The 12,603-nt window shown below is 34.5% G+C and overlaps 1 protein-coding gene across 2 annotated transcripts in view; it reads left to right on the forward strand.

Annotated features, from left to right (window-relative positions):
• The window catches only part of TTC21B (tetratricopeptide repeat domain 21B), a 56,447-nt gene that overhangs the window by 25,705 nt on the left and 18,139 nt on the right, over window positions 1-12,603 (forward strand). For both annotated transcript variants that reach the window (XM_087819808.1, XM_087819809.1), the window contains exons 16-22: window positions 1,527-1,599; window positions 2,212-2,322; window positions 3,082-3,220; window positions 5,888-5,994; window positions 7,618-7,806; window positions 8,891-9,001; window positions 9,989-10,070. In XM_087819808.1, the coding sequence (XP_087675934.1) occupies window positions 1,527-1,599; window positions 2,212-2,322; window positions 3,082-3,220; window positions 5,888-5,994; window positions 7,618-7,806; window positions 8,891-9,001; window positions 9,989-10,070 (812 nt within the window). The remainder of the gene's footprint in view (window positions 1-1,526; window positions 1,600-2,211; window positions 2,323-3,081; window positions 3,221-5,887; window positions 5,995-7,617; window positions 7,807-8,890; window positions 9,002-9,988; window positions 10,071-12,603) is intronic.

Consider the following 12,603-nt stretch of genomic DNA (forward strand, 5'->3'; position numbering starts at 1 on the left):
AACAGGTTTATTATAGCCCTGGCCTGTGTCACTCAGTTGGTTGGAGTGTTATGCCGTACACTAAAAGTGGTGGATTCGATTCCCAGTCAGGGCACATACCCAGGTTTTGGGTTCAGTCCCAGTTGGGGTGTGTGCGAGAGGCAACCGATTGACGTTTCCCTCTCCCATTCATGTTTCTCTAAAATCAGTACAAAATAAATTATGTAAATAAAGGTTATATTCTGATATCCTTTGGAGTTATTGGGATACACAATACACACATGGATACACACACACCCACACGTGCACACACAGAGGTTGCTCTTACTCTTCTCCCTGAACAAAAAAATAAACATACAAGTACACACTCTACGTAAGATAAAATTACCGTGTTTTTTTATCTCTTGAGAACATAGTAAAATGCTGATGGATTAAGTCTTCAAACCAAGTCAGATTGGTTCATCCAATATGTAAAATATCAAAGCTCAGAACCCTGCTCAGATTTTTGTAGGTGCTTAGTGATTCAAAGAAACTGAGCAACACCCCCTGTATAGAAGGATGAACTGGAATTCTTACATCATATTTCTGAGGGTGTTTCCTAAGAATGAGCACTTTCATCTCTAATGAAAGTATTTCCAAATAGGGTTGATTTGTTTGGACGCAGTGTAATATAGCAGTTAAAAGCATAGGTTTCTGTTTCAGGCAGATCTGACACACTAGCTGTAGACAAACTGAGTGTCATCTGTAAAATCAGAATAATTTTCTCATAAAGCTTTTTATCAGTTAAATTAGATACTGTATGTTAAATGTTAAAGACTTGTCACATTATTATTTGAGTAAATTAATTGAGTATTATTTGGGATTTTGACCTTTAGTAGTTAAATTTTGCAGGTAAAAAATAGGAAATACTGAAGCAGAAGATTGTGTGTGTGTATATATATATATATATATATATATATATATTTAAATATGTCTTTATTGATTTCAGAGAGAGGAAGGGAGAGGGAGAGAGAGAGAAACATCAGTGATGAGAAAGTCATTGATCGGCTGCCTCCTGCATACCCCCAACTGGGGATCAAGCCCGCAACCTGGGCATGTGCCCTGACTGGGAATCAAACTGCAATCCCCTGGATCCTACGTCGATGCTTAACCACTGAGCCACTCCTGGCCAGGCAAGGTTGTATGTTTTTTAAGGTAACATTTCAGGACATGATTAATGCCATGAATATTAGAGTTCAAAAAGTGTACTTTACTTCTATGTCATTTTAGAATTAAACATGACAGAACATTTTTCTGGATAGAACTTATCCACCTGAACTCTGTTTCCTGCATTTCTGAAAATGCAAAGATTTAATGAAAAATGATTGATTTAGCAAAAACAGTCTGGGTATGGATATGGGTGTTGTTTTTCATAATATTACACTATTGGATATGTAGAGGGTATTCTGAAGGCTCCTGGTTAATTGAAATAAATGAGCTTACCTTTTATTGGCTTAGAAGAAGATACTTGTATTCAATATACTGAATAGAATTGGTTTGATTTCCAGAGAAATTGCTGAGAGAATGCCCAGCCCTCGTTCTTTCCTTCTCCTTGGAGATGCATACATGAATATTCAAGAGGTAAAGTTTCTGATGCTACTAAACTTAGATTAAAAAAAGTTCTTTGTGATTAGTATAACACTCTATTAAAAGGAATTTGATTTTTTAAATAATGTTTACTTAATATTCAAATATTCAGTCATCACAATGAAAGGAGACAACCATTACAATAAAAGTGTTTGGGTTTTTTTTCAAATTGAGATCCAGTAATTCAACACTGTCATTATTTAAAATAGAGATGATATCAGAAGCAAGTTAAGAGCCTCCTTTAAACAGAAGCATAAAGAGAATTATGGGCTATGATGGTGTTTTCTTCAAAAGGGAAGCAGTCCTCTGACTATCCGGCTTTTATGATGACTGCCAGAAATAGTCAAGAAGCTGTCTCTTAGTTCTCACATTATTATTTATGAAGACAAGGGAACAATTAATATGGTTGGGATTATACTAACTAGTTATATCTATGCTAGTGACTATCACCTCTCTGAAATTGTTAAGGTTTCTGGACTTAAATATATGCTTTAGTAGTCTTATTAAGTATTGCAAATGAAGAACTTAATTATATAAATGTTTCCATTAGTGGGATCCAGCCAAACTGTTGATTTATTTCCTATTTTTTGTGTTTGTCAACATTAGCCTGAAGAAGCCATAGTAGCATATGAGCAAGCATTAAATCAAAACCCAAAAGATGGAACACTGGCAAGCAAAATTGGGAAGGCGCTTGTGAAAACTCATAACTATTCAAAGGCAAGTACTTTATAGTGTAAAATATATCAGTTGGGTCAAATTTTTCAAACTGCTCTATGAGAGGCCTTCAGCAAGCACCATTTGTATCTTGATGGTTGTAAAACTCCAAGTTTGTGTTCACAAATTGGAATTTGTGCTAAAGGCTTTCTTATGAATCACATTCTTGTTCACTCTTTTGCAAAGACTCTTTAGACTAATGTTTACTTCAGGCTTTATTTTGCACCTAAATTCTTACCACTAAATCAGTTAGCAAACTTGCTGTGGTTAACATCTCTTTCATTAAGTGACAGAGCATACTAGATCTCCTTTCTGTTGAACGAATCTTAGTAAGCCGTGTGCATTGAGGGTTAGTTTTTTGGTTTGGTTTGGTCTGTTTTTTTTGTTTGTGTTTGCCTAGTAGGGATAATGGATTTTTCTTTGTTATATTTTTGTTCTGTTCCTGGTAACTATTGAACTTATAAGCAACAGCTAGCAAAGTATTTGCGTTCAATAAAGTTGACTGGCTTCTGGAATAAAACCAGTAAAAAAAAAGTTCACCAAGTACTTTTTTCAAGCTATTCACTTCAAAAAATGCTAGTTGTCTTGTGTGATGTCTGATTCTCTAAGGAAAATGGCATACCTAACTGATGGTGCAGGTACATGCCTAAGCTTCTCCTTGGTTATTTTCAATTATATATATTCTAAATCTGTGTGTAAAGTACCGATGCTTGAATGCCATTCTCATTGCTTTTTTCCCTAACTAAAATGGATTTTGTGTAGGCAATCACTTACTATGAAGCCGCACTGAAAAGTGGACAACAAAATCATCTTTGCTATGACCTGGCCGAGCTTTTATTAAAATTGAAATGGTATGACAAAGCAGAAAAAGTTCTTCAACATGCTCTAGCTCATGAACCTGGTATGAAAGTCTTCCTGATTTGAAAAAAGTATACCTGATACACCTTACCTTTTTTATTTTTATATTATAGAAATGCGTATTTGTATTTCCAGTATTTTATATGTGAAGTTGATTATTTCATTGATCAGAATGTCACTCTACTAAAATAAAATATTTGAAAAATCTAGGACAGATTTATGAAACAGTTAATTGTTTTATAGAAGGATACTACCTAAATGATGTAATGGAAGATTCTTTAAAATTCCAAATACTTCTGGCGTTTAAACAAGTAAACATTTTTATAAGTTTTTTAAAAAAAATTTACTATAGCCTGGCCAGCATGGCTCAGTGGTTCAGCATCAACCTATGATCCAGGAGATCGCACTTTGATTCTTGGTCAGGGCATGTGCTCGTGTTGCAGGCTTGATCCCCAGAATGGGGCTTGCAGGAGCCAGTGGATCGATGACTTTCTCATCATTGATGTTTCCATCTCTCCCTCTCCCTTTCTCTCTCTGAAATCAATAAAGACATATTAAAAAAAAAATTACTGTAGAAGTACATAATGTGTAAGGCTCCAGTGTCTCCTAGGAATTCTACTTGTCCTGTTCTCAAACTAACTCCCTAAAAGTAACCTTTTTTGTGTTTTAATATATATTTTATCTGTATGTAAGTATATAAGTGTAATAGGCATAATTTTCATTTTCAGAATATATTGTTCTTCTTATTCTGTGATTTATTATTTTTTTTACATACAGTATGTCCCAGAGATAGTTTGATGTTAGGATATTCATATCATTCTGTCTACTGGCATCATAATATTATATAACTCTGTAAATTATTTGACTTTCCCCCAGTTATCGCACATTTAATGTTTCAATTCTTTTGATATTATAACCATGTTACAATGAATGTCCTTGTATCTCATTTGTTGATGTACACTTGCTTGTAGTTCTTAAGAGCAAGATGCTAAGTCAAAGGGTATATGCATTTAAATTTTAATTGGATACTGTCAAATTGCCTTCTTACAAGTTGGTATAAATTTACTTTTTTAAAAAATTTATCTTTATTGTTGTTAGTATTACAGATGTCCCCTTTTTTCCACCCATTGATCCCCTCCACCCTGTATCTTCCCCACCCCCAGGCCTTCCCCATACTATTTTCTATGTCGATAAATAGAAATTTACTTTTTTAAAATCTTTATTTTCACTAAAATCTAGTGTTTGCTCATTGCCAAAATTGAAAGCTTAGAGAAGTGAATGAAAGTCTTGTCATCTCCCAGTCTCTGGAGAAAACTACATTTAGCAATTTGTGTACTGTCCTGATCGATCAATCTCCCTGCTGCTATCTCTCCTTGTCTTTCTCAAACCCAGTTACATGCCACTTTTTTCCTACCAAAATGGAATCATATTACACCTATAGGTCTGTAGTATGCATTTTTTCATTTAATAGCTTCTATTCATGTTGTCAAATATAGCTGTTCTTTATTTTTTTAGCATAGGTATTCTATTGTACATTGACATCATAATTTATTTAATGAGTCCATTATAGATACACATTTAAATTGAAGAAAAATTGGAAACAATAGAGACAGAATTCTTGTTTATATACCACTATGTACTTCCTAGAATTGAATCTTGCCGCATTGTTCTTTCTTAAGGCTATAAGTGTCATAACATAATGTAAAATTAAAGAAATAATTTATAGAAACCACTTTGAACAGATTGTGGCACAGACCATGCACTTGATAAATGGTGGAAGAAACATATTTCTGTTATTGTCTAGGGTTCTTTTACCACTCTTAGATCACAATAATACCAAATATTTAAATTGCACTTAACCACATACCAGACTTTATTTTAATTGCTTTGCATTAATGTTAGCTTATTTTGTATTTATAAACTTTAAATAATTTTACAACAACCCTATGAGATAGGTACTGTTATTTCCCCGTTTACAAATGGAAGGGAGGCACAGAAGGGTTAAGTACCTTGTTCAAGGTTAAATAGCTGGTAAGCCACGAAGCCTAAATTTGAAACCAGACTGGTTGGCATCAAAGTCAGTGCTCTTAATGACTATGCTTCATTGCCAATTAAATATCTATTATTTTAAAAAACGGCAGTTACTTCTTCATTGCATGTAGCAACTACACTATCTTATCTTTTAATGACTTCAATAAACAGATTTTTATATACTTAAGAATGAAAATTGAAATTAACTACTGAGTTATTACACTGTTATTTCTAAATATATGTTGAAGAAAAACTTCCAGTTTTATCCAGTTCTTCAGCTTTTCTTCCATCCAGTTTCTATCCTTTTTTCTTTTCTTTTTTTTTTAAATATATCTTTATTGATTTCAGAGAGAGGAAAGGCGAGGGGGAGAGAGAGAGAGAAACATGAATGATGAGAAAGTCATTGATTGAGCCCACAACCCGGGCATGTGCCCTGACCAGGAATCGAACCCCAATCGCTTGCATCCTAGGTTGATGCTCAACCGCTGAGCCATGCCTAGCCAGGCCAGTTTCTATCCTTTTTAATAAAATTTGGCTATTCAGATAACTGACTGAAAAATTTTTAACTTTATTATTTTTCAAAACCATTCTTTCTAAAGACTAGTTTTAAAACTGGTAGAAAAATGTAAACATTTGTTTAAAATTATATTTTTCCCCAATGTATTCAATTCTTTCATAGTTAATGAACTGTCAGCTCTCATGGAAGATGGACGTTCTCAAGTTCTTCTAGCAAAAGTTTATAGTAAAATGGAAAGACCTGGTGATGCAGTCTCTTCATTACAGCAGGTAAATGCATTTGTTTGTGAGTGTGGTTGTGGGTAGGAGATGGGTGCAAAAGGAAATATGCCACACGTAAGAGTAAACCAATCTCTTGACCCATCAGTCACAGAAAATAAGTCAAAGCAGAAATGACTGAATGCCTATGGATTGTATGGTTTAAATATGTTTTTGCTAATTGTTATAACAATTAGGGAAGTTGATATTTTTAATCCTGTTTTACAGCTGAGGAAGCTGATTTAAAAACTTGCACGAAGTCACATGACTGGTTTCATAGGTGGGATTTAAACTCAGTTTTTTTCTCCCTTTATTTATATCTCCTGAAATGAAGTCATAGATTATTCTAATCCTTATTTAAAGGAAAAATTGTGGGGAAAATCACTTTTTAGTAAATTATCTTTTCTGTGAAAAACATCTAACTAAATCAGAAATAAAGAACCTATACTCCATAAAACACTTAATAATTTTGTAACTTTATAAAGTTATAATTGCTAAATGCAGACTATATTTGTTTTTGCTTCTTTCACTTAATATTCATTTGTGTGGATTTTTCCAGCATATCTGTATAGCTCCATCTTCATCATACAAAATTTCATGAAATAGCATTAACCTTTACCACATGCTGTATATACTGATATTTTCTAATCCTTTCTCTTTCATTTCCAGAAGAATTCTTATTATGATGCCCTAAGTTAATGTTATGACCCGTGGTTCCAAAAAATACCCAGCTTTACACTATCTTCTTTAAATACCAGTTGTCAACCAACATTTTGACAGGGGTCTCAAAAAGGGCTCCCTGTGTGTAGCATAATGTGTGGCAGATGGTGAACATTCACTGTGTGTTACATGAATGCATGAATGCCTTAGTGAATGGTTAACTCAAAGTTAAATTTTATTGTGCAGGCTTAAAGCATAGGAGTTCTCTGTCACTTATTAAAGGAAGATCTCACTGTGTCAGAAAACAGATCTGTGGGTGGAAAGGCTAATGTTCTTCTAATTTAGCTACATTCTTACCCTGAGGAAGACCCCTACCTTCCTTCCAGGTGGCTGTGCATAATGTAGGAATATATATATATATATATATTTATATATATACACATATGTATATAGTATATACACACTACACACACACCATCAATTGATTAGCCATTTTCCATTAGATATTGGGTTGTTTTCAGATTTTTTGTTTTTGTTTCGTTTTTGTTGTTTCTTTGTTTTTGCAACAAATAACAGAATGTTTTTTCTTTATAATAAATAGCATGCTTCTTTTTTTTCTAGGTAATTTCCTCAATACCTTTCCAAGAATGAAACAACATTTTTTCCAAATACTTGTTTTATGGTTGCATTTCCTCCTTAGTGAGCTTCCTGTACATGTCCTTGTAACAGTGGGAAAGACTCAGTAATTTTTAGTACCTCGGTTGGAAAGAATGAGCATGCTGGCTCATTTGCAAACAAGTGCATGCTTAAGGCCTGAATTGAGACATTTTCTTTGGATCAGGCTTTTTTAGCTTAAGGGCCAATAATGCTTAAATAAATCTTCTGTAAAATTTATGCTATGTGTTCATTATTGAGAATTATTCATTTCTACTTCTTTCTTTTTTTTAATTCCTTTTTATCTTTACTTTATTCTAGGCTCGAGAATTACAAGCTCGGGTACTAAAACGTGTTCAGATGGAACAACCAGACGCAGTTCCTGCACAGAAACATTTAGCAGCTGAAATTTGTGCAGAGATTGCAAAACATTCTGTTGCTCAGCGAGACTATGAAAAAGCCATTAAGTTTTATAGAGAAGCACTTGTTCATTGTGAAACAGATAATAAGGTCAGTACCCTTATAAAATTTTAAGCACCTTTTATTCCAGATGTCATCTAATTTCCCCAAATGTAAAATTCTTACCAGCTTATTAAGAAAGGAGATTCAAAAAGAAATATAACAAAAATACAAGTTAAAAATTAATATTGTTTCTAGAGATCCTTCAAAATACTTATGCCTTTAATAATGTTAAAATCTAAAAATTATTATGGAATAAGTGATATAAAGTAAATCTGCAAACTCTTTGATTTTTATTATTCATTTGTGTTTTAATAATCACTTTAAAACAATTGCTCAGTCTCAAATATCTGGCTCTAGATGATTCAACTCAGCTTACTATACAGCTCTTGTATGCCTCTTACAATTGCTGTATATGCAGAAACGACTAGATTAAGTCTCTTGCCTCAAGTGGCACCATTTGGGAGTAAATGTAAAGATAATGTTAGTGTAGAAAACATATATGACTGGTTATATAAACTAAAATGTTATTTCTCAGATGTTGATAGATGACTAAAATTTTTCTTAAAAATCTCTAATAAATAGCTAAATACGTAAATAAGGGCTATAGAACAGAAGATAACCATATTCTAGAATTTAAAGTTTAGGAGTGAGCATTTTGTAATTAATACAACTCTTTTAGAGGTAAGGCAAAACTAACCTTTGTTAAGGTATAACCAAATATTCCCTTGTTCAGTGATGACTAAAGGAGCTGTAAATTCTAGTGTTCAGTATAAAGCATACCTTGGGAATTGTCTGCTTCAAGATTTTTATTTTACAAACGAGGAAACATGTTTGGAGAGGTAAGAGGGAGTTGGCCCCACCATGGGAAAGGATCTAATCTCCCGACTTCAGACCAGTGTTCTTTACACAGCGCTTTGTGTCTCTACTTTTCAAGTGAGTCATCACCTGTTTCTCCTGCTTTTCCTAGTGTAAGAGAAGAGAAAGATAAGCATGCCTATAGTTTTCCTACCTGTCAAGCTTGGCATTTTTATTTCAGTAACTTTGATCAACTGTAGTTTAATCTGTGTCCAATTTCCTCAGTCACTGTTTATTCCAAACAGTCTCTCACTAATCTTGCCCTTTTTGTCTGTAGATAATGTTGGAGTTGGCACGATTATACCTGGCACACGATGACCCTGAGGCCTGCCTGCGTCACTGTGCTCTACTTCTCCAGACTGACCAGGACAATGAAGCTGCCACCACGGTTAGTCCAAGAGGCTTCATTGCTGTAAAGGCGGCTGTATTTTACATTCCATGGGCGTGTTTCACCTTTTACTTCATCAAAGTAATACTAGATGAGAGGCCTTCCTCATGTTGGCTTTTGGAAGAAATAACATTTTTTACATTATGAGTACATTTTACCCAAGAAGAGTAGGAATCTTTTATTTTATAAGAATGATAAACCTATTTTTCCAAATAAGGCCTGACTTGCCGCCTTGGGCCTAGTTAACTTTTCTTTATGCCTAAGGGGATGCCTGGTCATGTGGTAAAGCCATAATTCGCTGAAGACTAACTTTTAAGTACTTACTCAGACATGCTGGACTAATTTTTAAGTCGCAGTGGGACTTCTGGGGTTACAGAAAAAAACTACTTTTGTTGTTCTAAGATGGTGTGTTTTAAATAGACTTTTGTTTTTCTTTCTCAATTTTACTGGGGCTGAGGTATTTGTTAGCTTTTCAAACAGCTCTGTAGATGACAGTTTGTGAGGTTCATTCAGTTATTGTTGTAACTGAAGAAATATAAGAAGTCTCCCTTTTAAAACATGTAACAGGAAAATCTCAGTAGGTCTTGCTTATTTGAAATTCCTTTGAAATATTTAGAATTTAAGAGTGTGGTTTTTTTAAATATTCTCCTTGTCATTTTAGCAAGCCCAGTGAGGTATCTTTCTATGATGGCACATAGGGTGTGCAATTCCCTTCAAATTTCTGCTTTTAAAATAACCACTTGAAACATATTTTCTGCTAAAAATAATAGTTTGTGAACATAGTGTTCGTTTCACGTCCTCGATCATCTCCTGTTATACTGATCCTAATCTGCGCAGGGTGCACTTGAATTTTAAGTCTCTCCTTTTTATAAAACTTCCCCCTTTGTGTTTTTCAAATGTGTTTTCAATAGTGCTAACTCGTGATAGGAGGAATATGCTTTGTAAAATATATGGCAATATTTTTAGAACCAACTTTTACCTTTATAGATGATGGCAGATATCATGTTCAGGAAACAGGACTATGAACAAGCAGTGTTTCATTTACAACAGCTTTTAGAACGCAAGCCAGGTAAATATCCATTGATTATATTTGCTAATGAAATCAACCCCTTTTCTCCTCTTGGCTCTTATGCTTTTCTCTCTTGGATTCTAAACTCTGTTTTGTGCCTTTCTCCTTAAGATGGTGTACATAGTATTTTCAGTCTATCCCAAGCTGTTCCAGTATTGTAGCATTTCCCTTTGAGCAAATAATCCAACCTGGTTTCTTTCGAAAACAGACCTCTCCTTTGTGAATGTTTTTTTAACCACCCAAGGATGTTTTTATTGATTTTAGAGAGCGAGACAGAGAAACATCGATATGAGAGAGAAACATCGATCAGTTGCCTCCCGTATGTGCCTGGACTGGGGATGGAACCTGCAGCCTTTTCAGTGTATGGGATGAAGCTCCAACCACCTGAGCCATCCGACCAGAGCTCCTTATGAATATTTTTAAGCCATCGATGATAATAGTGCCCTCACATGAAAGATTTGAAGAAGCTCTCTTCTAGCAGATGAATTTTGTCTCATCCAGGTTATTTTGCATCAGCATCTCTTCCAAATAGGCAATAGCAAAATAGAATTAGTAGACTGGCAACTTAAGCAAATATAAAATGAATTATTTATAAATTCAGTACAAGAACCTTGTACTCCAGAAATACCAAGTGACACACAGCCACGCCTCCAAGTCTCTGCATGATTTTTTCCTTTTGCCCATAATGCACTTTGCCTTCCTTATTCTCCCACTGTTTTTCCCTAAACATAATCCAAAATATACACCCTTCACCAAAATAAAAAAGCTGACCCCAGTGCCACCACCTACATTATAAAATAGCTTATGTGATGCTAAGTAGGATGACCTTCTTCTACCTTGATTGGCCTGAGAATGAAGGATCTCTTGGAAGGCAGGGCTTTCAATGCTAAAACTAAGAAAGTCTCAGCAAATTAGGATGAGTTGGTCACCCTAATAATGAATCACTTCATCCGTGCCTCTTTATCATATCATTCTATTATTTTGCTGAAAGTATTTATGCATGTATTTGTCATCTCCATTAAACCGAAAACTCCTCAGGTTTGCAGAGATCATATTTATCTTATGTCTCAGACACATTGTGGTGAAAGGCACGCAGATGGTGCAAAGTAAATGTTTATTGGTCAAATGAATCAATGAATGGCTGTGAAATACTGTCATTTAAAAATACAAAACTTTAAGTTTTTACTGTCTGCGGTATTTTGTTTTTAGTCTTGTGTCCTATTTCTGATAGGACTTTGCAAACTTATCCATTGATCTGTTTTGTCAGAGTTAATTCTAAAGAAAACCTATGATCTACATTTATTTTATGTGTGCATTATTGCTCATCCTCAGTAGCACATTTTATACTTTAAGACTGTGTTTTAGCTTACTTGAGAAATGTTCCGTCCAATTTGACTTAACCTAGCTGGTTAAAAATTCTCCTTATAGATCTAATTACAGATTACACCTTTTCACTCTCAAAATCTCCAAATTCTCCTAAGTTCTCACCTGCCCTCACACCAGTTGGTTAATAAGCCCCATTGATTCTGCCTGTTTAATAGCTATCACATCCAGTGTATCTTCTCTTAGCCCATGGCTCTCATTAAGACCTTCATCACTTCTCACTGGGACTAGTGCAGTTTCCCTACTGATCTTCCAGCCTCTAGGTTCTTGCAGCTCTAGGCCATCATAGGACTGCCATATTAATTCTAAAATTAAATAAACTATTCCTCTGCTTAAAATTTAGGATGGTTGTCCAGGGTAAAGTCTAATATCATAGCATTATTTTGATAATAATGTGGTTCCAGATTATATTTCCATTCGTATTTCTTATCCTTCTTCCTCCCTTTAATGTCCAGTAACATCAGGCTTAACCAGCACTCTGCATGCTCTGCTCTGTTCCAGCTGTGTGTGTGCCATCAGCCTCTCAGAGTGCCTTTGTCTAGCAAGATCCTCCTCTCCTTCAGGTTGCTCAAAGGTTTGGTCCTCCGAGAAATCTCTCCAGCTTCCCCCAGGCAAAGTTAGAAATTTCGTGCATTGTAATTCCATAACACTTCATTCATGCCTTGTCACATCACACCATCACTATTTTGATATCTTCTCACTATCCATCAATAAATATGGACTATGTTTTTTCAGAATGTAATACATTTCAGTTTTCAGTAGATTGCTTAAGTACAGAAATTTGCCTTCTGTCAAATTTCATGTTTAACCAAAATACCAGTTAATGTGATTTAATCTATCACTGGAATTATAACCTGAACTAATAATGAATAGCTTTCAGTAATATTGAATAGTGATAATTATTCAAAAAACTTGTCTCCCAAGGTTGACTTTAAATATTACTATCAATATCATACGTCACACATATTAGTAATATCATAGGAAAAATTTTGGGAAGAAATTTTAATATTAATTCCTATTTAACCCAATACAGCTTCTTGGCTTTATTGTAGGGTAGCCATCCCAGGTCTTAACAAAACTTTTGGGAGCTGTAAATATTACTAATGGTATTTGCAGTTTTAAAGATCTCTCATACCTTTATTTTGTTTGC

Source organism: Miniopterus natalensis, chromosome 8 (assembly GCF_054644295.1).
Source record: "Miniopterus natalensis isolate mMinNat1 chromosome 8, mMinNat1.hap1, whole genome shotgun sequence".
Lineage (NCBI taxonomy): Eukaryota > Metazoa > Chordata > Mammalia > Chiroptera > Miniopteridae > Miniopterus > Miniopterus natalensis.